The sequence below is a fragment of the Corvus moneduloides genome, chromosome 1, assembly GCF_009650955.1.
Source record: "Corvus moneduloides isolate bCorMon1 chromosome 1, bCorMon1.pri, whole genome shotgun sequence".
Classification (NCBI taxonomy): domain Eukaryota; kingdom Metazoa; phylum Chordata; class Aves; order Passeriformes; family Corvidae; genus Corvus; species Corvus moneduloides.
The window spans coordinates 121,940,503-121,967,086 of record NC_045476.1 but is presented as its reverse complement, the minus strand read 5'-3'; the positions used below and the strand labels follow the sequence as shown (position 1 = coordinate 121,967,086).

The 26,584-nt window shown below is 35.4% G+C and overlaps 1 protein-coding gene across 6 annotated transcripts in view; it reads left to right on the top strand.

Moving 5' to 3' along the window:
- ST18 (ST18 C2H2C-type zinc finger transcription factor) overlaps positions 1–26,584 on the top strand; it is a 169,028-nt gene that overhangs the window by 90,273 nt on the left and 52,171 nt on the right. For all 6 annotated transcript variants that reach the window (XM_032125093.1, XM_032125109.1, XM_032125117.1 and 3 more), the window contains 3 exons: positions 3,703–3,809; positions 10,381–10,435; positions 12,329–12,359. In XM_032125093.1, the coding sequence (XP_031980984.1) occupies positions 3,703–3,809; positions 10,381–10,435; positions 12,329–12,359 (193 nt within the window). The remainder of the gene's footprint in view (positions 1–3,702; positions 3,810–10,380; positions 10,436–12,328; positions 12,360–26,584) is intronic.

Sequence of the window (26,584 nt, the reverse complement as noted above, 5' to 3'; positions counted from 1 at the left end):
TGGGATCTCCTTGAGGTTTGTGCAGAATTTAACGTGTAAAGTTACAGACTTCAGACTGTGCAGGATAAAGATCTGACTGAAGTCCTGAGCTAAATATATCTTCATTTATTTGTAATTGTATCTTTCTTTCACATATTATTTTCTCAAATACTAAATACTGAATATGCTGCATTATTCTGTCTTGAGAAAGAGAAATCACTGTCACTGTAGAAACACAAGAAATGTTCAGGGATCATACTGGTGAGCTCACTGGATTTTGTTTCCTTAGATATTACTTTTATTCTAAGTTAACAAATCACAAACGGTAGTGATTATTCATTCCCATATTTGCAATATATCAACCACTGATATGGTAAATGAGAGAAAATCAAATTATTATGTTGGAAATGCAATGTATTGTGCTTAAAAAAGCTTTTGGGATCCTTCACAAATATAGTACGGCTTTGAGTATTGACAGAGAAAACAACTTCAGACTTTTGCTGAGATAATTTTGTGGTTGCACAATATGTCTTTTCTCATTTTAAAATCATCAGGATCTCTAGCAATCTGACCTGAATGAGTGGACTTTTACCCATAGACAAGGGGTCAACAAAAATAGTTGTTTGAAGGGATTTGTCACACACATCTGATGTTGAGGATCAGGACCTAAACTGTGATTCACATCAGTATCCTGGCATGACTCATGGATCTCAGTAGGATGGCACTTCAGAGTCAGTACAAAATCATATTGCACTGGAAATGGCTATAAACTGAAGAATGAATTGCTAAGGCTCCAGGTGATTTCACTGAACAATTACATTGACAAATCAAGCAACTCATATATTCCATCTTTGTGGGTTTATGAAGTTTATTATTCTAGTTGAACTGAGATGGTGGTTGAAAAGGGTGAAAGTTTTCTCTATAGGCAGGCAGGCTTCAACTTCCAGAATAAAAAATACTGTTCAGACACATAGGCAGTTGAAGTGTAAGCATAAATTGTTTTGAATTCTTGACTAAAAAAGAGAAATGAGTTGATGCAAGCTATGAATAGATTGGGCCAAATGAAGATACATGTGGACCCAAGGGGAGTGACCCCACCAAAGAACAGTGATTGACAAATAAGTAAGTTATCTCTGCCTGATTTCCATCAATAATGATCTTATCATTAAAGTCACCAACAATCTAGTTAGATGTACTTTGTGGGCTCTTGAGGCTGAGATCTTATTTTCTCCAGCTGGTTTTGCAGACTTCTGCACTTCTTGCAATACCACAAAATTTGGCCCATGATCAATTTTATAATTGATTTTTATAATCAGAATTACTAAATAAATTTTGTGTAAGACATTGATATTTCTGTGAAATCAGCACCAAGCCTTTTTTGCTACCTGAACTATCAGATCCTAACATTTATATTTGAAATATAACTTACTTCTTGGAGGGTGGACAGGGGTGACACATAGTTTATGTTACATTAGGGGTATGTCACATCCCGTGACACAGCACAATCCTACAGACCCTGTTTATAGCATGACAGATGCATGACATTGTATTAGACCTTTTATGAAACACCGTATCTTCAAATGTTCGTACTCACCCACGAATCAGCTGAATCGCAGCCAGCACCCTGTTATGTGAAAGAAATCAAACCCAGCACAGTTAGACTTACTAACCAGTAACTTCTGCTGTGTTTAAACACAGCAGAGGGGTGCAGGTTTTTGTTCTTTGACACTGTTGCATGTAGTTTTTCAGTTCAATTTTAAAACCTGCCCCCCCAAGACCTGTCCCAGTCCAAACTCCTTTGCTTTTGAGGAGAATTTTCAACATACTAGCTTATTATGTAAAGTTAAATGTGAAAAGTTTTGTATATTTTTCCTTGTCCTTTGTGCACTTTTCCAAGTGGATCTCAGCTGTGCTGTCTTAACTCTCGGTCCCTTAGGATGAGAGAGACAGCAGATGGGTTTAGGGCAGAGGGCTGATGCTTCTGACAGCAAACGGCCTGGTTGTTGAGTGGAAGCTGTGAGCGTCAGGAAGCTCCTTTTCCCCAGAGAACCAACTAACCACTGAAGAAAGTTGAAAATGAGCCCTTTGAGAAACGCTATTAAAAGTAGTAAAAAATTGCAATTGTGCAGATGATGTGCTGCTGTGTGGTTATTCGGATGCTAATGAGTTTGACATTGGGGAGCTCAAAGGGTTTACAGCTACTCCCTTATGTGATTTCGTTCTTTATTGGCAATCTTGGAGAAAGTAAAGGAAAAATACATTGTTAATAAATACTTAAGGTGCTAGAATTGTAGACAAAAATCTGCTAAGTTTTAGTCTTTAGAAAGAGCTTTGCTCACCATTGCAGTTATTCTCTGAGATCTTTTGTTTTAGATTAGTGTATTTTGAACAAAGAGGAAGGTAGAAGGCTTTGAGACTTCTTTTGTGGTTTTGGGATTTTTCTTTATGAATGTTGAAATAGAATAACAAGAAAATAGGCCTTTGAGGATAAACAATATCTCTTTCTAGCAGCATATTGGCTAAAAAAATGCTTAAAAATCCTTTTGGTATTGGGATGTTTTGTTCTGGGTTTTCTCTTTATCATCTTACATCTGTTGCCTGTTCCATTATTTGATAAAAGTGTACTTATTTTGATTAAAAGTTCTTGATGGGATGAAACTAACATCCTATCTATTGGGACCCAAGCAGAAACTAGTTATTCAATAAACTCTGGCTTCCCTGAGAATCTGTTTAGAATGAGCCTTTCCAATTTCAGAAATGTAACATTTCAAATTTTGCTGAAAATAACATCATCAGATACCACTAAATAAATAGTCAAAGTTCCCAAAGTTTATTTGCAAACTTTGTCATGATTGAAATACCTTCAATGAATAAATCTATTTTACTAAATACACTGGATAATATGTGAAACAGACCTCTGAAGTTGCAACGGATAGCGAAATTTTTATGTTTTGGTCACCAGTGCCAGGAGTGATGCCAAAGTAAATCTTGCCCTTAATAACTGCTCATTGTGAGATTCTTCCAGGTTGCAAGTGCGTATAAATGTCAGAAGGGTTTGGGTATTCAGTATTTCTGAAAACAAGGATCTCGGTATTGTACACTCAGAGATAAACTTCTGGAGCTCTACTTCCCTCGCTGTTACTGTTGATTTAGCATAAAGTACCTCACAGAAAGGAATAAAAATTGAGCATGGAGAAATGTCAAAGATTTCCTTAATCTGGCTTATGCTGCGAACACTATCAGCCTGCCAAACTTTAATATTCAAAATCAGAAAAAATAAAACAGAGGAGTTTTCTTCTGTTTTTAAAATATTTTAGAATGCTTCTCATTTGTTTTACATCATGTACTGAACCATCCTACTCAGTCAAAGAGGTTCTGATGCAATTAAAACATTTGACTAAGGATTTCTACATATAGAAACGGTAGGTTTTTGTCCACACAAGAAGCAAAACTTTTCTTAGAGAAGGTCTATTTCATAAGGCATTAATGAGATAAAGAAAGTACCATAAGAAAAGAAAATACCCTATTCTTTACGCCTTTTAGAAGCATCATTGATGCCTCTACACCCTATCTTTGTAAAACCGCTGAAGAATATATTGCACCTGGATTATTTACCCATTTGATTTAAAGAGTGTCTTGTTTCATCCATATGTTATTTAGTACAGCTGTTTTTCTGTTTTCTTTTGTTGTTTTTCTTTTTGTTTGCTTGTATGTTTTTTCCAGAGAATGAATTTGAGGATTATCTGTTAAATCAGGCAAGTCATCTTGGGCTGTGTGACGAATTTGGTCCTTTGGAATCTGCTCATATTTTCACCTGGAAACACGCAAAGGTGGGATAATTGATTTACAAAAATTAATTTGAGTAGAAATGTATCTATATATTAGTAGTAGAATACTATGTGGTTTCATGTGTAGAGCCTTGTGCACTAGGACTACTTTTCTTGCATAATCTCTGCTGTTTTAAGAAAAGTCTTCAACAGTCAGGTACAGCAGTATTAAACAGTTGAAGAGGTGAAAATTTTTGTAAATATGTAGAAATTCTAGTTAAGTGTGTGAATTACACTCATTAGCCATACATACTGTCAGTAACACAAGTATCTTTGAATTTGTATGAGTCCAGGAATGAGAATATATTTCATAATGCAGTGCTAAAATTTTATCTTTCAGGGATAACTTATTAGTGATGTTTTGTATATATATATATGTATAAGGCTTATTGTTTTAGGATTTTTTTAACTATATAGCAGTTGGGTGGGCTAAAACTTTAGTGTACTTAAAAAGAGCTCAATGTGTCAAAGGTTTTTTTTAATATTGCCTCTTTCTTTTTTCTAAAAAATGATATTTAATATATAGTAGCAGAGAAAATAGTGACAAGACCTTGAACTACATAAAAAATAATAATCCAGAGTGAAAAGCCTCCAGAAAGTAGCCTGGGTTGAGCTGCATTTCAGTGTGGTATACTATATAATTTTTCTCTGAATTTAAAAAGCTAGCAGTTGCCCCTTAATTTCATAAAGCTGTGACTCTGCCCTCTAAAGCCTTGGTAAAGAAGACTAATAGAAATACTTGGCACACGTTGGTTACCTAAGGGAATAATAGAACTATTTGCTGTAGTCGTTTGGCAAAAGGACATAAACATATGGCTTTGGTTTATATTCAGCACTGCCAGTTGTGCAAAGTTGCATGGATGAAGTATACAACAGCAGTGACAACTCAGAAATCATAAGTGAGAATCAAAATAAATCATCCTCATTACAAAGCTATTCAAGCTTGCCTCTGATTTAAGGCTTATTTTGCCGCTGCATATTTTGAAGTACTGAAATCAATATTAAAAAATCTACTTCTCAAGAATGTGCACACCATTCAATCACACTATAAAATGACAAATTTTTGATGATTTATATGTTATAAACATGCTTTAAAGTTTGCATTTAGTAGGTGTACTTATTTTAATTCCTGAGAAATTCATAGAGCTGAACCAATTATTTCCATGTCATTCAACTTTTTCCTAGAGAAATCAGGAATAGCACTGAGCAAACTAAAGCAAAATTTTCAGTAATAAAGACGAAATGACTCCTTGGTTAGGAATAATCAAAATCACAAAATAAGGCTTATTTTTAGCGATAGTCTTTAAGAACACATTTGTAAATATTTTTCCTTTTTGGTCTTCAACATATCATTAAAAGAAAAAGAAGAGAAAGAAGCTTTAACCACATTACAAGCAATGTCTCTAAAAAAATTATATTTGGATTCTGGATTACTCTTTACTGCCAGCAATGAAAATATATAACTTTGTCTAGAAGTTGCTATATGTGTTCTTGGCATTTCTTTTTCTCACCATACTTCTCACTGTCAGTGTGAGATTAATACTTCATATTAAAAATGTTATTGTAAGCTAAGAGAAAGGTTCAGTCAGCACACATATACACAGACAGCCAAATAGTGCTCAACACTTCTGGATGGGCAGTAAGAAATCATGATTTCAGATTTACTAAAAAAAATTTTCTCTATGACTTTATTATCTTTTTATGTGGTAGAATCTTAAATGAGTTATTGAAAAGAAATATCAAAATATGACCACCAAAACCACTGAAAAGCTTTCTCTGAGGGTATTATTCACTGTAGGGAGAAGTACACAGAGTGTTGTGTCACCGTGGGGCACAGTATAGAACAGTTCGGTTCATTGTCCTTAGCAGAATCTGACTTCAGCTTTGAAGTTTGTGGCTTGTGTTGGAGACTTTAGAATGTATTTGTGTGCTTTAAAAATTATTTAGGTTTTTTCCTCTGGCTGAGTTCACTAAGCTTGTGACAGATATAGCTGTTGTCTCAATAATAACTTGAGTAATTCTTAAATTAAAAACTGTAGAGAAAAGCTATTCTTTTTCCAGACGTCTCAAAATCAGGTAAAAATTTCCTAGTGAAACGATTCCCCAAATTTAATGTTGAAAATCAGGTGTAACTTTTAGTCGGAAAATCACAGTGCAATGATAAAGCTTACAGTCTTTAGATAAACCAGCAATTTCCTTTCCTCTAGCCCGTTATGCAAAAGAAAACAGACTGACACTACAGCAATGTGAAACCCACTCCAGGAAAGTCATGTTTGTATGAAGATTACAATGGAAATTACAAAGTACATAGCTCTCACATGAAATCTTTCCAGGAGATGCATTTTACTTTTACCTAAGTCAGCAGCACTGGCTTCCCTAAGTCATAGCTTATTTCACAGTGATGTGCTGTAAAACTGTCTTACCAAGAGAGTAGTGTCAATTTAATTTCTGAAATTCAAATTTAAAAATGTGCAAGTAAACTGAAATAGTTGCTACTATTATTATTGTCATTATTATAATTTATTGCACATGCCCTATTTTCCGCTGTCAGTCATATTCTTGGATCCTATTATAACATCAGTACATGCACATGTGCACAGACAGACTCCAGGCACACAAAAAACCAAACTCAGAGCCAAATCCTGATTCTCTCACTCAGGGAAGTATTTCCAGGTGCTGCTCTCGAGTCTGTTAACTGCAGTGGGATGGTACAAACAAAAGAAGTACCATTTGGTTCCTGCAGCCACGAACTCTGAAATAGTTTGCTCAGAAAGTACGATTGCTGCTATTCCACCAGTAAATTAATCTGGAGAAACATGAATACCCTGTAGCAGTTAAATATCAAATTATTACAGTTTGAGCCAAGCAGAATTTGGGGTATTGTCAGTGACTCCAGTCAGTTTTCTGCGATCTAGTTGTTGGCTTATGCTTAAATCTCAATGAACATTGAAGGAAAAGTGGAGGACGGATCAGAATGAAATTCACAAAGTCAGACAGAGGGCATTCACAAACCTGGGGAGATTTGCTGGAACATGTTTTTCAGAAAATTATTCAACATCAATATTTTCAGTAAATTTTGAGATCACAGAAATGGAGCATAACTGAAGCAGCAAGCATTTATTTCTTAGCCTACTTGCTTAATGATTTGGGACTGCAGAGCTGCTGCACCTCTGTCCTTGTGTTTCTGGCTGCGTGTTTCCCACTAATTCCTTTAGCGTCCATTAGCTAGCTTCAACAAATTTTGAAAAGAAAATGTTTAGATGAGTTTAAAATCCATCAAATCAGAGAATCTATCTATAAGACACAAAGATTAAGTGGACTTAGTTCCACTATTCACTTGCCATTATTTTTGTAAAGCTTGCCCTTAAAAATTATGGGACTATAACCCCCAATAAAATTTTCCTGGTACACATTTTATTATCCCCATGGTCCTGATGGCTAAAAAATTTAGTAGTGAGATATTGTGTGAGGACTTTGTGCAGATATAACCATTCTATTTACCCCTTATGGGTTCTTGACTCAAGACAACATATGTAGTGGGAGGGAGGGTGACCATCCCCCAGCTTTGACAGCATGAGGCACCTTCCAGAATCCATCCAACCTTCACAGTACACAACAGTAATAATATATGTCCAAAATTAACACATTGATAACAATTACCTCTAAAAAGGTTGGCAAGAATTTCTCAGAATTTAATCATCTTGTTGTTCCATGGGTGACTTGAAAGTTTGAATGCTTTTTGCTGACCATCCTTTGCTGTAATTTAATGTAAAATTATCACTATGTAGATGAAAAACAGACAGGAGCCACTTCATTTGCTTAGTATCAGGCTGTCTCTGAAAGAACTGCTAAGCTACAAAGATACTACATTTAAATTTTGAGCAAGAGAGGTTTTTTGCTGACACAGTTAAGAGATTTCAGTTTTATTCAGTTACTTTTGTATTTCAAGTTAATGCATAGGACTCTTTCGTAAGTTAAGGTGTCTTTATGCAGCACAGACATGATGACTATTTTGATATACGTATGCACTAGGCTAAACTGTTCTATAAATTTTATGTTTGAGTTGATAAAAAGATATCTCATAGTTCAAAAGTTTCACAAGGAAAGAAAATCAATTGAAAAATCACCTGCATTGATTTTATCATTGGTTTTCACTCTTTGTTCAGTTTTTAAATATTCATCACAATGCAACCTGCTGTTTAGTCCAAGGTAACTGCTGCTCAGTAGAAGCAGTGGACACTTTTTGTTTCATAATTAAAATAGCAGCACTGTGATTGGTGTGGTATTTATTATGAAATGATGACAAAGGAGTACCAGTGGTTTTAATAGTTTTAGCTTACAGGAGCTGTTGTTAATTTTGTCTGTAGAGTTGCAGGTGAAATAATGCACAGTGGATAAATAGTCTATATTGGTTTAACTGAACATAATATATAGTGTGTTCTGGAGTTGTTTGTCTCAATAGACTATAGTAATCAAAAGTAATGAACCTATTATGTGCAGGACCTTGGAGAGCATAGAATGGCAGTAAAAGTGTGGCACATAAAAGGTTTATTAAAGGAAATTAAAGTCCATCATTGCCACACCTGCTCCCCTATTATAAGTCTATGGCAGGTCAGTGCCTTCAATCACAACTCAGCATCAGAGAACAGAGCCATGTTTCCCATTACCATTGCAGTCACATTGCAAATACTTGTTCTCCAGGTTTTAAGGATAGTAACAAGTAACGGCTGCCACCAGCCCCACTACATAAGCAGAAGCCCTTCATGTTTTTCCCTGCTAATAATCAATATCAGATGTAAATTTAAACGGAGAAAAGGTATCATTGTCTGGCTTTGATGTGCATTTCCATCAATTTGTATTTTCATTTCAGACATCACTAGATTTGTTCTAGAATTACACCTCTTCAAGTCCCTTTTCAAATGTTTATGTTCTCTCCTGCAAATAGGTATTTTGATTCCAATAGCTACTTATAGTGTTCAAACATGTATAAAAACAAACAAATCCCAGAAAATTAGAAAAATGCTTTTTATTCCCTAAAAAGGCTGACTTTACTCTTTTATTTCTCAGGTCAATTTTGTCATATTCTGCAATGTTCTTTCAGATAAGACCTTCAAAACATCTCGGTAATCTGAGTCATATAGAGCTAAAAATAAAGCATACTCAGATCTTCAAACTCTATAAATGGAAAAAGGCACTAACAGGACTTCTTGCTTCTTTTCTCAGTTTAGTTCAGTCCAGATCAGCTGATCCTCAGAAAGAAAAAATGATATAATAGACAGGATCTTCTGTTGACATCAGTATTTACCTCATGACATTTTGCAGGGAGAGATGCCTGGCAACTTCTGGTACCCACATCTACCTATCACCCAACACAATTTTATTAATCAGACACTGGTGTCTGCAAATTGATTTGCAGAAGCCCATGGCAGTTGCTTTTTCTACAGTATATTTGATCATCACCATTTTACAAACAGGGAAACTGAGATTCAAATCAAAGACAGATAACAAGATTCCCTCAGGGACTGAAGAAAAATTCCGTATTTCCCAAAATTTTGCCTAGACAAAAATTCCTGGTGAGAGAGTCTTCCTGACATAAAAATTAAGTGTTACTTTTAGAAAGGAGTTTGCCTCCCTGGACATCATCAAAATTGCACCATTGTACAATCTGCAATATGTCACTGCAGTTGTCCACACCAGAACACAAAATCGTAATCCCTTCAAATTTCAGGGTTTTGCAATAAAATCCATGGATTGAAAGCCTGCCCCTACAATTACGTGTCTGGGCCACATCCAAGACCAGAAGGTGCATATTTCCAGTTCGGGTTTAGATGTAGCCAAAAGTATAGTGAGAACAGCTGATCTTGAAAGGACTCTCTTATTTCAGTTAGAAAACTTACTACAACAGCTGACTTCTGGGGAGGTCTGGGCTTTTTGATTGTTTGGGCTTGTTTTTTTTAATGTAAAATACAAATCTGGACACTGCATTCTCCCAAAAAACCTCCTATAAATCCGTAACTCAATGTCTCTTTAAGCAAAACTTCTTTAAGAAGTAGTTGATTAAGTGGTGAAGAATTTCAAAGCTGTATATGTGTAGTTATACATTGTCAAGCAAGAAGGTTTCATGTTTTAAGGATGAAGCTGTCAGAAGTGCAGGTTCCAACACAGCTATAGAGCTATGCCTCAGTTACAATAAAAATGCAGAGTTCCTGTAGGCATGGCAGCTTTCTGGGACCTTTTGTTTCAGGAGGTGGATGCTGAAAGCAGCACTCATGCAGCATTACTCTTTCTAACCTTATGCCTTCAGCTAACACCTGCAGACCTCGTCATTAAACCTTACAGAGTCACTCATAACCATCACTTTATTAAACAAATCTGTATCATTAAAAGTATCTCCTAGGTATTTACTAGATATTCACAGATGGCTTTTTATCTCTTTGACAAGATTAATAAGGCATGATTATTCTTTTTTTTCTATTACTGTCTAGCCTTTGGAAATGTGAAAAAAAAGCATTGGAGTACTTTTTTTCCTCAATGGCAAAAGGTATGAATTAAAGACCTTGTGTTAATATTACAGATGGATGCAGATGGGGAAAATAAAAAGCTGCGCACACGCTCCAAAGGAACCAAGGGTGAGTTAGCAAGCACGCTCCACGACCTGTGCCCAGAACACCATGAAATATCATAGTTCCTGTGCACACTCCTTAATGTGCAGTAAGAGACTCTGTAGCTTCCTTAGGGCTGCTTTTTTAATCAAGGCAGGACACTGACTGCTGGCATTAAAAGGCATGATGTTATTAGCTATGGTATAAAGAAAAGCCAAAAAAATCTACTGATGTTATTTTCTTTGAGTTATTTTTTCAAAGAAAATAAAGGCTATGCTTTTTATTATGCAAAAAAAACCAAACAAAACAAAACAAAAAAACAACCCAAAACGATTTCCCACAGTCAGTAGAGTTGACAACATTGAATGGATGCTTTAAAAATAATATAACAAAACTTTGTCTCAGCCACGTGAATGTTTTTCTGTCTATTGATATTAATTATCTATAAATTAGTTGTGTAAATGGTCCAGAAGTAAATTTTCTTTAATCAAAAGCTGCAGGTGTATGTGGCAGAAGAGAACCTTGCATTTTTTTTTGAAGTATTGGTGCTCAGGTTTCATTTGCAAAGTTATGACATAGTTGTATTTCCCAGATATTACTCTCTTTTTGTAAGGAACAGATGGAAATGCAGTACTGAGAGATAAACAGGCCCTTAATGATCTCAACATCTGGAAAACATGATTGACTAGAAATACAGCCCTTCCAGGAAAATAACTTTTTATTTTAATTCATAACACTTTTTGTGACTCTTGATAACACGTGAAAAATGGATATACTTAAAGATAAATGTCAGAGTTTTGCCTACCCTGTGAACATTTTTGCTTATGACTATTTCAGAGGCACAAAGCACCCATTCTTCACTCTGATTTTAATGGGAATTGTGCACTCTCAGGATTGTGTAAAACAGACTACTTCGATTTGTTGTCACAACTCACTAGTTTGGATTGTTAATATTGTGACTTCAGGTTCAAGTTATGGTCTGAATGAAAAACTAGAGTGGTTTGGCTTCTCTATTTTCAAATGATCAAAAGGGCAAAAAGTGCTAGACTTCACTTAGGGAAAGACAGAGGAAGAGCACTGAAGTACCACACACTGACCGCAGATAAGGGGACGAACACAGACAAACCTTTCTAAAAACCATAGTCATTGTCATATCAAAACTTAGATGCAACCCTCAGTTCTCTGAAATTAATATAAAATTCATATGTATTTCAAAAGTACCAAGCAGAGAACTTGAAAAGAAACTGAATAGGAAATATTTACAGGTCAGCATTAGGGCATGTCTTCTCTGTTGGTCAGGACTGTGAGTTAAAACAGTTTGGCTGGAATAGCAAATTTTAATTGTAATCAATAGGGGTTTCATACCCTTTCACTCAAAAGGCCAATAACACAATTGTAAAACTTACGGATTTTTTTTCTCCATGTTTTTATACATGTGCACACACTCTTATAGCAATTAATATATCAAGAAAATTTTCCCAGAAGTAGAAACAACAAAAGTTGCCTCTGCAATATGAGTAATCCCTAGAGACACCTGTTGGCCTTGTCAAAATGCTGAATACTCTTGTGTGGGCAGGAATTTGTAAACACCAGCCTTTGCAATTCCCAAACTGATTTTAAATTCTCAAAAACAACAGTAAAAACAAGGGTCTTTGCTTTTACTTTTATTTTTTATTTTTATTTTGCTTATTGTTCCACTGAACGTCATACTCCAGGTTTCATGCATCCTAAAATAACTGTGAGAATTGCACATTCGTTTAGCATTTGTCACTAGTAGCTACAATCCTGTGGTTAGCATGAAATAACCACCTGTGTTTTGATAGCCACTCCTCTGTCATTACAAATAGGCAGGTGCAAGGTTGCAGAAAGAACAAGTCTGGAAGTGTAAACTAATTAATTCTTTCCTGCTTTTATTAACAGTTCAAGTGGACTCTATAGCTCAAGAGCTCAGGTAAGAACTCACATTGTTTATTTTTTCAGTTTTATTTTCTTATTATACTGAGAAATTTATACCACTGCTACTGCTATAAAATAAAGAATCAAGCAAATGTATTTTGTAAAGCTTTAGCACAGATCTGAAAAAGGATAATTTATGCAGATTCACTTTTTAGATATACCAAAAATTAAAGCAAAATTTTAGCAATAATTATGCAAGCATAATCAAAAGTAACATGAAGTGAGCAGGATTCTGGTATGTTGTCTTTATCTTCAGCCAGTGTCAGGGCACACCACAAAATAATTTCCGGTGAATCTTCAGATATTCAGTCTTCATTTTCCTGTAATATGTGTTATAGTATTTCAATGTCTGAACATTCTAGGAGATATTAATATATTTTACTGGATGGTTTTTATAAAACTGATCTGTATAGTACTGTAAATTCTAAATGCACTAATGGCTCATTCTTAAGTATTTGTTGAGGTTTCATAGTTTATGGAAGTAGCAGGGAGTATTTCTCAAACTTGCATAAAGAATGTCAGTCCATTCAAAACCACAAACTATGCAATGATATTTCAGACTGCAAATGTTCAAGTAAAACTTCAACATAACTACTTCGATCTACCTGTGTGTGCACCAAATCCTAATAATTGCTCCAAAAACTTTGATTAAGCTCTGGAAAGACTGGCAGATTATTCAGTACCCATGTACAAGAAAAAAAATATTTACAGGTAGCTGAAAATTCCTAAAGTTATTAATCAGAATTAAAATTCACTACAGCTTCAGTGTAAATACTGAAAACATTTTTGCAGAAAGATCTTTAGAGTTTTTGTAAATTAACTTATTTTCCCTACACTCACTCTTCATCACATGTTACTGAGCTGCTTGCTTAATCACAGCAGGCATCCAAAATATGTGCTTGTGGGTTCATCCATCTAGGGAACAGAAACATCATCATGTGATTTATTTGATCAACCGAAATGCCCCCATCTCTTAAAATAGGACATGAAATATTTACAGGAAGTTATTTGCAGTGAAGACATACAATATTTTAAGGTTTTGTTTTATAATAAAAGTGAGGAAATTATAAGCTTCTTATAGCTATTCCATGAACAGAAGTGTAGGCTAACTTTTCGGATAAATTATTCATGGTGAGTCACTCATTCAGCTCTACTGTGAATCTAATTTTTCTGTATGGCTTCAGTTTCCTGAGATTTAGTGCTTCTCCTTTTTTCCTCTGTGCATCGCTAATTTATGCACCAGAAGGATGCATTAATCCGAAGAGGCAGCCATCCAAAAATGGGGATGGTCCATGTGTTCCTAAGAGAAAAATGTTTGAAAAATAGAGGATGTGCAAGTTTCTGCAACATCAGGAAAGCTGTGATTTATGTATTATCAATTGCTATAGCTTTTCCCGAGCAACTTTATCTTTCCCTGTGAAATACATGCTGTCTTAGGAACTACTGTGTAGCAGATCACTCTGTCAGAGATGGGGACTACCTCCATAAGGAAACACACATCGGTTTAAAACAGTGAGCTAAACAGCACAGAAAGGTATTAGCCAGCCCTTAACTTGGTATTTGTAGTTTCTGCTGTACCAAGTTCCATATTGGGTATCTCCACAGTCAAGTGACTTTACTAACCTACAAGTCAGGTGATCAATATATGAATCTACTTGTCCATGAAAAAGTAGAGGGAGAGGGGCAGGGACTGCTTTTTGGAAACGCAGCCATCAGACTGCATTCCTGTTAGTCACACCCATACTACTGTGGGAAAACTTTTGAATTCCTCAAGAATTAAAGACTGAAGTAGTCTATTGTGTTCCCTGGATATAGATATTGGAACCATTGTATTTTCTGACCAAGGTTCTAAATGCTGTGTTGGCTGAGAAATTTAAATCCATGCTTAATTAATTTTCCCTTTTCCCCTGGCTTATCCTATCTGACAAAGCACTTTTGCACTCCTTATTGAGTTTCTGTTATGAAGTGCCTTGGGATACTTTTACATGAAAGACACTACATAAGCTTACATGCTCATTTTGTATTATTATTAATTTCATAACATTGATTGGTTCTAGAGCATTTGTTAGCCTTTTCTTATTCTGCAACTTGTGTTTCACGAAAGTAGAGAATAAAATAAATGAGAAGCAAAACAAAGAGTTTCAATCACCAATTAGATACAATGAAGCATGAAAATTTCTCTCTTCTAAATTTCAGGTGTTGAAATCTTGCTTAATAGAATTCAATGCCAAAAAATCTCTTGATTTCAAGAAAGCCAAGATTTCACTGAGAAAACTGCCTAATGTTGTTATCATCCATCTTCTCCTGAAAAATAGGACCACCTTTCTACATAAAAAGTATAGTTTCAGAAAAATATTATCTTAAGGGAAAAGCTGGGTTTTAGATTTTTTTTTTTGCTTCGTAAAATAACTAAAAATTCTCTTGCACTGCACTGGCTTTTCAGACTTTCTTCCAGGTATACACAACTATTTATGTGTCAAACTTGCACTTATTTCATGTAACTATATGTCCTGAGGAATCCCAACTTTCAGTATAATATAAATAATTTTCTTTATACATTAATACTATCAACCTTTCTGTGTTATTAGTAAAAATTTATTAAGGTTGTTTTAACTTTATCTACTGTATGTGCTGTAGTGTTGAAGCATAGTACACTAAACTCAATAAGTCCTTCAAAACAAAACTGTTTCTCCTTGAAGTCTTAGTGATTTACTTATTAACAACATGGTTTAATTTTTTATTTAGGAATGTAGTGCTGTGGTGTTTTCATTGGTAGCTAAACTATCTTAAGAAAAGATGAGTCTTTTTGTCACAAGCTAAACGTAGCAAAGAACAGTGTGTGGTAGAAGCAAGTGCTGAAGGCAGGAGATTTCTGTCACATACATTCAAGTTTGAATCTGACACCTTTTGGGCATAGAAGCTGTGTTGTATCCATCTTCTGTAAGAAGCAGAATGAAGAGGTCTTCTCTTAGGCAATTTTGTCATGGACCACTGAAAGGATCAGGACCTTCAGCTGTGTTCAGGATTAGGATGGAAACCAAAGGAAAGTGAGGAATATTGGAGTGATGCATTCTCATTACTGTGCTTTATTTAACAGATGGGATACAGTACAATGAACCATCTGTAGGTTATGGAGTGGCATCTGGGTCAGACCAAGGAAGAGCAAATTGGATTGATCAAAGCACAGGGTGGCAAAAGCATAGATCAATTTGGCCAAATCCATATCTGAATAGAAAGGGTACCTTTCTGAGTTAGATACAGGTGAAACCAAGTGTTTTGGGCTTCTGTCACTGATGATTAGTATAGAGTCCATAAGGTGTTTCAAATCATGGAGAACAGCATTGCCCTTTGGTGGGAATAGTTACACTTCCCCTTAGTTTCTGCAGTGTTGCATCACTTCTTCAAAAGTAAGGAAAATTACTTTTTTATCTGGAACTCTTGTTCCAGGTGTTGTGAGACATTTTAGGTATTCAGAGAAGTTGAACTGTTCAGTGTGAATGTACAGAGTTATGAGTATATTGAATACTTTAGCAGAGAGAGGAGTAAGAGAGCAGAGCTCTCTGGATGTCTCCTTGCTAGAAGGAGTAACCAGACAATTCACACTTTTGCTGCTGTTGATTAGGAGGGTGAGAAACCAGCAAAGCAACTCTGCAAGCAATGGAACTGAAGTATTTCAGAAAGTCTGTGTTACTAAAATGTATTCCCTAACTTTACCAGTAATGTTTTAAGAGGTACATCAATATACTGTTGTATACAAGCATATGACAACATACTAAAAGCATTTAAGTAACTGAAGTAGTTATTCCTTATTCTACATTGCTGAATATTTTGCTGGTTTCCTTTAAGAACTACTAAATTGCATGTATGCAATTACAATTGAATTCTGTTTCAGACGGTAATAGAATGAAGGTAGAGAGTTTGGTAGATAGAAGATAATTTGGCTCCTCGGGAAAAGTTCATGGCATGAAAGAAAAGCACTGTGCATGCCTAGCTGCATTTAGGAAGGAATGATTGGCAACTCTTTTTCTGAACTTCATAAACTAAGCATATTTTTAAGGAGTAGTATGGCAGATGACTGGAGAAAGAGGTGAAAGTGATACTTAGATGATGGAAGAAGTGAGCACATGAAGCAAAATCACACAAAAAGACACCAAGGTGTTCCTCAGTAAGAATTGAGATTATGGTTGATTTGCGTAGCTATCACCTTCACAGTACTGTTATCCCATAGCACTGCTTAGAAATGAGACAGAGACAGAGAAAGCTGTTTGTTCCTGGCCTGCATCTGGAAAAACTGTCAGGTTTGTCCTTTGGGCTTGGCTTCTGTTTCCACAGGAGTTGGTCAGAGACTGATTTTCTGGAAACTGCTGTGGAAAAGCACATTTGACATAATCCTAAATAAGCACATTTGGAACAGAAACTGAGGTGGACTCTTGCATTTCCTGGTGTCTCATCTGTCTCCCACTGGCAGAGAGTGTGGGACCCTCGCAGTCCTTAATGCGCTTCGCTGAAACAAATTGTATCTCTGAATTCAACAGACTTAGTAGTAAATGCTAAATGAAGATGGTCAATAGTTACAGCTACTGCCAGACACGTCTGAGCTTCAAAAAAAGCCCTCTTTTGCAATTGAAGATTGGATGTTGACAGCATACACTTCCAGCTCTCCTCCCCAGGGCTCCCCATGATGGTAACTGGCTGGGGCAGAGCTTTGCCACCTTGGCATTTAAATATTTGTCCATGACATATTGGATTAAACATTTCACCTGAGTCAAAGACCTGGATTATGCTGTTTCTATTGATAACTGATCTTCAATTCAACAGTGGGCATTAATCTTAAGAGTAGCGATTCCCAAGATCTGTTAAAAGAATAAGTTAAGGGTATGTACTGCTTGCTCCTCAGCTTGGAAGAGGAACTTCCTCCCTGCCCTAGCCATCGTAGAAATTGAAATGGTTATGGGGTGCTGAAAATATTAACCTCTGTCTCTTACTCCATGATTTCTGGTACAAGCAAGTCTGTGATATTATTATGAATCACGCTTTCTTAAATGCCCATTAAATCTTGTTCATTTACTATTCTTTTCTGACAACATTGTTAGGTTCTTAAGGAACTTTATCTGGTGTGCTAGACCTTACTCTCCTCAAAGAATCTGTTGAAATCTATGTTTTACACTAAGGAAAAATGGTTTTGTAGTTGATGTTTGATAGCAAACACTGAACAATGAAACATAAAGAAACACTGAACAATCACTATGTGGTGCCATTTGCTGTAAGGCAAAGGTAAGTATATAGTCGCAGTATATTGTCAGAGTCCTAATAGTGACAAAGAATAGCGTTGGAACTCTCCTACCCTTATTATTAAATCCTGTATGTCAACTATTCTCATAACTAAAAAAACCAAGCATTAATGAAAATTGTAATGGCAATCAAGTTTATAGTCTGTCATGTCTATGTTCCTCCCTTGTTTCCTCCTTCGTCTCCCAGTCCCCCTCTAATTAGCCATCAAACTGTGAAATCTACAGTGCTGTCATTCCTCCTCTCCCTTCACTCTGCCTCTCCATCTCACTTCATTTCGTCCTTTCCTTTCACTAGAGTTTGGATGAGTTCATGGAGCTCATCAGCCTTTTGATTTTTTTACAGTACCAGGTGCTTCCATAGTTCAGAACCAAGTTGTTCTTTCAATACTGTTAAGCCAGTAACCAAGACAACTGTAAACAACAAACAAACAGAAAGAAATTCAAAATTCAAACATTTTCCGCTTCAAGTTTTCTCACAGAATTCATGTGAGCGGGTTGAGCCTTGCATAAAATGTTTGGAACTTGTGTATAGAGAAGATCAGATAATTTTTTTACTTTTATTAAAATGTCACTCTTTGAGTCCAAGGTAATAAGATAATAAGAACCTTCACTCAGTTTCAGTAAATGATAACATGGTTCTGAGTGACCACAAGTAATGACTTTTAACATTTTGCAGGTAACCTTGGGGTTTACAGATCCTTGACTTAAATATTCAGAGAACTGTTCTGAATAACCACTAAGATGGTTGAAAGAAGAACTGTATCTCATAATTCTTTTGAGACAACTGTGGTTGGAGATGTTTATTATGATTAATAATTTGCTTAATTCCTGTACATGTTCAGACCTTTTGATCTATGTACTGTGACCTCTACCTTCTCTTCCTGTATTTATTTAGAACTTTTAGAGACTGTGTTTCATGTTCAGATTTCTATTTTAGCTTGCTTTAGTAGATGCTTTATGTGCATTTGCTTTATAGGTGACTTTTATAGCTCTGTTTAACAACAACTACATTAGATATATTTCTAGCATATTATAGGGCTCTTTTGATGTATACTATGTTCATTTATAGCCAAAAGCCACAGTCTCAGTCTCTTTTCTCTTCGTTATTATATTTGATTGTGGTTTTACAATTTTTTTACTTAAAGCCTCCATTTACTATTAAAAAGGGTAATTATAATTTAGTTTCAATGTATGTTTTTCTGTAAGAGTTTTTTATAATATATGTCAAATCCACATCACTTTGCTGCAGCTGCTAGATAGATATAGCTATTTTCAGTTTTTTTCTACCTGAGAGCTGGTTGTATCTTAGAATACTCCCTGCCTTGAACTAAAATTTTTATGTTATTTAATATATTACATGAGTCGCTGTCTTCCCCATCACAACTTCTGTGCTTATCAGCACATAATAAATGTTATCCTCCCAAACCTGCACAGAAATTTAGGGTTGCATATGCCTTCGTGCCTTCTGCTGCCTGACAGAATGCATCAGAACATTACAGCCCCAAATGTTTGTTTCCTCTTATGGCAGATCTTTTCCCTGTTGATGACCGCAAGCCATATAGTGATGGAAACGCCAACCCGTAACTTCTGCCTCATATGTATCAATCATGAGCTAAATATTATGGCTAGCTGAATTGCTGCCTCTGACTGATGTCAAGGGTGGATTCAGCCAAGCAAAAGTGAGCAGAAACAGACTGTGTACAGCCTGGAGATAGCAAGGAAAAGGGAAGAATGCAGCCATGGGACCTCCTGCTACATTAAAGGGAGGTACTGGCTCCTGACAATGAGTTGCTTGCAGCCTGTTGGCAAAAAACCCACAAAGTTTATCTTATCTTCTTTACATCTTCTTTAACCAGAGTGTAGTTACCAATATGCTTTTTATTTAAACACTTACTGGTGCTAGCAGACTGACCACTCATGTGCAAGGCTTTCTGGAGTCAAAGGTTGTGTGGATGATCTGTAGATTTGCCTTGAAAACTTAATCCATTCTAAGCCAAATTCTTGGCCTGGGTCCCACTGGAATTTATTGACCTACTGAACCTGGACAGATTGAGTGAGTAAACAAAAAAGAGGCTAGGGAGGCTGGATTTGGCCCAGATCTTGGCCATTCATTCATATTACTGAGTTTAAGAACTTCTTGAGCTCCACAGAATAAAAGATAAGTTTTCTCTAAACTGGCTTTTACTAAAAATAACTTACCTGTTAGAAAAGGGACCGACCATACAACTTTAACCATGTAGAGTTCTTGATTTATGAGTTATGGAATGACTCTCTGAAGAAGTCATTAATTTCATTGACATAGCATTTCAATTTGAGGGTTTGTATGTAATAATTTTAATATTATCTGAATATCCTTATGATCCAGCAAGCTCGTTAACTGAAAACAAGAAAGTCAGAGAAGTTAAATCTCTGTTGTCCTCTTCTGAGTTGCCTTTGCTTTGTGGAGAATCCTGACAAAATAATAAAACAGAGTTTAATAAAAAATAAAAATATATTTTAAAAGAAAAATAAAAAGCCATTTCATGAGCTTATTGCAGCCCAAAATTGTTGTCCACAGAGGCATGAGCTTGAGGCATGTGTAAATTTAACCATAACTGCATGTCTTTTCCTATGTTACTGCTGACTTACCATTGCCTCACTCTTTTTACGTGCTTCTTTGCATTTGCTCAATCATTTCACAGTCCAGTTGTTCTTTTTGGTCAGGTGGCCTGTAACATTCAGTTTACTGCTTGAAACACCTCCAAGCTCGGTACCTAATGACTCAACACCATTACCCATTTCTCCCCAGCCTCTTCTTATGGGGTCTAATAAATCCTCTTTTACCAACAAGGTACATGACAGTTCCTTTGCTTTTCTTATATGTCTTTTTCAAATAAAATATATATTTTAATATCTTGCTCCAGCCAGCCAGCTTTCAGTTATGATACCATATTTTCTCCACATTATTGTCTGTACAGTTCTGTTCCTTTTTTTCCTGGCTAACCCTTCCAGTTGTGTATATAGAAGACATTTAATACCCCCAAGTTACTGATCTTGTTTTGCTCTGTATTAGTGTTCATAAATATAAATTTCCCTTTTATCTTTTTCCCATCTATATCTCATGTCCATTCCTTTCATCTTGGTCCAGCCCTGGACTGAACTTCTCACAACTCTGGCATTTTAGAAAAAAGAGCATTGCACATGTATGGCAATAAACTTCTGTAGATGTAGAAGGTCCTACAGATAGGTAGAGTGGTTGCTACAGGACACAGGAACAGCCTCTGTTCCTTTCACAGATACAATTTGTAAGCCAAGTGTGTGTGAGTTACAAAGAGATGACATGACTATTTTAGTGCTGTGTGTGCTGTTTAAAAATGAGAATCAGTCAGATTTTCTTTAATTATCATTGGAGTAAGTCCTCCAAGTCCTAAGCTTCATTGCAACCAATTCTCTCTGTCCAAATGAAGAGCAAATTTTTCCAACACATTTTATTGGTTTATATTCTTAACATTTTAATGCTCTAAAATGTTGATGGAAGAAAATTCTTTTTACCTGATGAATTCTTTCACAAATGTATTTTTGAGGAATTTCCAGCTGGAATTGTTTTCCAGATTTTTTTCATCTCCCAGTCTGAATGTAAAATACAACACCCTTAGTCATGGAGTCCAAATGTTATAAATTATCTAAAATAATCCTATAGCTTGGTTAATTCTATAAAATAGAAGAAACCATTAATGCCAGTAACTGGCTCCAGATGAGCAATTAGGGCAAATACATTTTAACTTCTTGTCAGTAATGAGAACTCAGTGGTCCTTTCCAGGACTAGCATTCAACATTTCATCTGTAAAATCTCATATCAAAGTTAATAAATGTCCTTCTTTAATATTTTCACATAAAGCCATAATTTTTTATTTGCATATTTCAAAAATTGTAAAAATTATTTAGAATAGCTAGAAAGAAAACTCTTGTTTTCTGATTTAACTTGGTCTTAGACTGCTAATGAATTTTAGCCCAACCTTGAAGGCAATTTTCTCAGCAGCCAGTCACAGTGTTACCTCTTGAAGTTCTTCAGGTAGTGTTACTACCTGTACCTCACAAATCAAACAGTTGTTTCTGGGCATGTGCAATTTTCCATCACCTGACAGTTCACAAATCTTACTTTTACTTATTTTAAGTAGGTAGAATGGTGATTTCTTTTATCTCTTGCTCCAGCATGTTCCAGTATTCAGGGATAAATTCATGGACGTACAAAACTTCTGTAAGCACAGTTTCATATCCCGTTGAGTACAAAGATGTTTGGAATTGGAAAATTCATTTCAGGATGGAACATCAGAATACAGTGCCATAGAAATCCTAACATAATGAATTAACATGTTTATTAGTCCATACAGCAGACAAAATAGGAGGTATTGAAAAACAGATCCTTCTGAGATTGAGAGTTGAAGGGTACACAAATGGGTTGAAGTCATTACAGCCATTTCTTTAACTGACATTCTCACTAATGAAAAGCACCTCATCAAGTATCTTTCTTAAAAATTATAAAAGGCATGGGTCAAGAAATCCTTATTTATTACACAAGTAGTTCTTTATGTGCTGTGAGAGAATTTGCTTCGTTTTGAATCCAGCAAGTATATGGATTTTAGAGTGGAACAGAGGAAGCAGAATTACTGTTTGGCTGTCATTTTTTCCAACTGTATATAAGCCTCGTAAATTTTGTATTCTAGTACTCATTTTTGCTTTCTTTCTTTTAGAAAAAATTCAAGTATACATATATATAATATGATATATATTTATATATAAATATATATATATCTTTATATATAAATATAATATATACATATGTATAATCGGTGACTAATCTATGTGGCCTAAAGTCACTTCTATTGCATTTTCTGAATCTAGGAGTTGGTTTTGCATACAGTTAGATTTTGTGAACACGTTCATGTTCAGTAAGTGATTTCATGGCATTGAAAACACCACCCTAGACCCTGGCTGTGAAAAAATTCTTGCAGACCTGACTGATGCTGTGGATTTTCAGACTTTCTGTGGAGACTCCAACTTCTTGAGACTGTAAAAGCCATCTTTCTGTTTGTTATCCCTTTTAGAGCAACCTGAGCTGACAATGCTATCACTCTCACTGAGCTACAAAATTTACATACACTCTTTACAAACAATGAGAGTTAATTAAGAAAGTGGAACATAAATCTGTTTTAACCTGACGAAAAACCACTGAATCATAGTAACACTCCACCTTCCTTCCCAACCTCTGCTGTCCATCTGAAGTTACTGTAACTAGCAACACCCATTTTGGTTTTCAGTGATGAGACTACCAGCACTCTTTTTTGAACTCTGACATTCCATCTCCTTTCATGAACCTCTGGCATTCATGGTTGATGTAAATTATATCAGCAATGGAATCTGAACTGGTATGTGATCCATCCTAGGAGCAGATCATCCCCTTTCTGTGTCTAGTGCTAGTAAATTCTCCTGATCATCACCTGTTTGTGAGGAACTCAAAATTCTACTGTGATTCTAGGTGATCAGATTTTTTTCACAGCTGTAGCCTAAACCCTAGGGAGCCATTGTGCTAGAGAATTACACAGAATCCAGCTCATCTATGGTTAAAGAACAAACTGATATAAAAGAGAGACTAAGATGGAGAGATGTTCAAAATTTATCTTCCCCTTAGATAACTTTTGATTCTTAAAATTCTTAGAAAAAAGCCCAACTATGACAAGCACTTCTATGTTACTGCTTCATCTTTGAGTGGTAAGTGTCCCTGAATTTTCAAATACCAACTCTTACCTCCTGTAATGAAAATGTAGTATTTGACTACATTGTCTTAGGGCATCTGAAAGTTTGGGGAAAAAAATCCTGATGAAGGTCTAAAGCATCTGGCAATATCTTTAATCAAAATATGATTAAGGAGTAGTCAGACTGATTTTCTCCTTGTAAATACTAGTGTGAAGTTAAATGTTTTTGCACATCAGAAATGCTTTTGCACATCAAAAGTTGATGTCTCCTTTAATTGTAATTCAATAGTTCGGCAAAGAGTCAAAACCCAATTCATTTTAATGATTTAAAAAAAATTTCTCCACAACTAAAATGGTTCACTAAGTTTTCTTGCACAAACTCACATAAGGTGTAGGATCCTTACATAGCAGTAGAAACGAAATGCAAGTGCCTTGATATTCAAAGGCACTTATTTTCTCTCTAAAATCTAAGAAGTGTACATGAGATGTGGTGTGTTCTGCTCTCATTATTTTACATGGCATCCATTACAGGCATTATTAAACACCAGTTTTCAGACTGAATGTACCCCTAGTTTTACCCACTATGGCAATTCTTTGCTCTGTTTTCATGCTTTGCCAATCTGCAGGCTCCTGTGAATAAGCAAAAATCCCCAGAGGTCTAGAAGTCTTGCCAGCAGATTAACTACAAATCCTTGCTGGCTACAAAGTGGTTAAAGGTTGGGTTGAAGGCTTGACAAACACATCACTTAGATGAACAAATTATAAAAAAAAAAAAAAAAAAAGCAAAACAACAAACCAAACCAAACCAAACAAACCAAAAACCCCCAAAACAAAAGCATGACCATTTTTTAAGAAAAGCTTTATGTGTTTGGGACTGCTTAAAACCTATTTCTTTCTTCTGAGACATTGCTTTGTGGTGAGGGTCCAATGCAAAGTACTGCCTGTATATTACCAGTGTCTGCAAGACATGATCTGAAAAGAAATAAAGGAAAGAAAAAGACCCATTAAATTCCCCAAAAATGTATTTAGGTATAAAATATCTATGAAAGATTTCTCTTGGGTTTTTTTTCAGTATATGCAGCCAGGTCCTAAGTGTCTTAGATTTTCACCTCTTGACTCACACTATGATAATTGACTCAAGACTGCTTTTGGTAATTGAATCATTAACTAAAAAAAATATATATAATAAAAACTTTGCTCATTTTAGATAGTACAGACATGATTTGTTATCCATAAAATTTAAGCACAGTTAAATTGGGAAAAGAAAACCCCAATTGTGTATTGGCTTTGGGCTCAAAACAAAAAGAGCTTCTCCAGTTTTATGAGCCTCAGATTACCAAATAACCTTGACAGCTGAATCAGTGTTCCATGACAACAAGCAGGCCATTGATAAATAGCAACAAAACTATTAGATGTTGAATTTAAGAGATGAGTAATAGAGAAGCTAAATTATAGGTTTACCACTTGACAAAGTACAGCTTGACAAATCTGTGATAACCTACATGTGTATCTGTGTATGAATGTGCACAAGGAAAAGAGAGAAATAGAAACTTTTAAAGACAAAGCTGAAATCGGCATGACATGAATGTTATAAAGGCATAAACATATTATTTTCATAGTACTAAAATTCCTGTTTTCCATCATCAGATCCTTAAAAAATCATGTGTAAGTACTTTAAAAAGCTGCCACTTGTGAATTTTTTTCTGGTTTTATTTAAATATTTCATTTTAAGCACTGTAAGGTAGAAAAGGCAAGGAATTTCTGATATGTGATAGAAATTTAAACTGGTTCCTTCAAACTAATAGATTCTAATTTAAGCTCAAACCCAGCAGTTTAAAGGGCCACCAGCGAAAGCAAGAGCTGAAAATCTCTTCCTGGTGTTTGAACTTCCTAGGAAATAAGTGACAACTATGTTTGTCAACGTTCTGTGATCAGAATGGTGTCAGAAATGATTTTACTAGAAGTTGAATCTCATATATTCACTTCTTTTAAAACGATGGGACCTTTAGAGGAAACCTGGTCTTGATCACAGTCTGCTGACATCTGGGTTTGATTCTCTTTTCCAGTTGTGGTGAAAAACCCAATATGTTGAATAAGTGTTATTCCAGTCCACAGTGTGGGACCTGTAACATTATGTTGCTAGAAAAAGATTGTACTCAGTGAGCAAGAATACAGTGATGAATTTACCAGATTACCAAGTTTTCCTTTAACTTGAGGTTAGTCAAATTTCAGGAACAGTCAGACAATTATAGGATTAAGGCTGAAGAACTAGATGAAATTCTGTGACCTGTGTTGCACAGGAGGGCATATTAGATTATCCAATTGGATCTTCTGTTCCAAAAAATCTATTAATTATTCTGGCGTAAAAAACAGCTGTAGTTTTGTTAAAGGGGAATTAAACACTGGAAATTCATCATATCCTAAACATTTTCACAGTATTAACTGGAGGGTAACTTGACAAATAAAAGAAATATCAGAAAAACAAACCTAGTGAAGGTTTTGGTTGATAAAAACAATAGTGTATGAAGAGATTTCAAAGTTTTGTCATTTATTTAATTTTCCTGGAACAACATCACTAGTATGAAATGCCACCCACAAATATGAACTAAATAACTGTATTTTCTTAGAAACAAATGATGCATATTTTTTGACACTACATCCATCTCTGGTATCTGTTATATGGGCATTATTTCCAGTGGTACACAGATACTACTGTGATTCTGACCTTTATTTTGATATTCATGTTATCCTCCATTCATAAACAGAGAAATAACACAGAAGCCATATTTTATTCAACTACAGCATGTGCTTACCATCCCATATTCCTAGATTCTAGATGCCCATAGCATTTTAGCCTTCTGATGATCAAGAATATCCAATGTTTGAGATGTATATGATGGAATTTTAACATTCCCCCTAAAATGCAGATCGCTGTATTTCCATGTCCTTTATGTTTGCAAAGAGGGATTGCCAAAAAGGTGCTTAGCCAAAAACATTTTTGTTTTTTTTTTTTTAACAAAAAGCTCAAGTTAGTCATATGCTTTCATCCAAAACAATCAGAACCTGAGCCAATTTAGTGCACATAAGATACCTTGGAAGGATTAATTTATGCTGTTGAGCTTGTAATATGTGTAACCAATAGGAGTTCTCGTCATACATGGCTTTTTTTTTTTTTTGCAAATCTTGAAGCTAAGTCA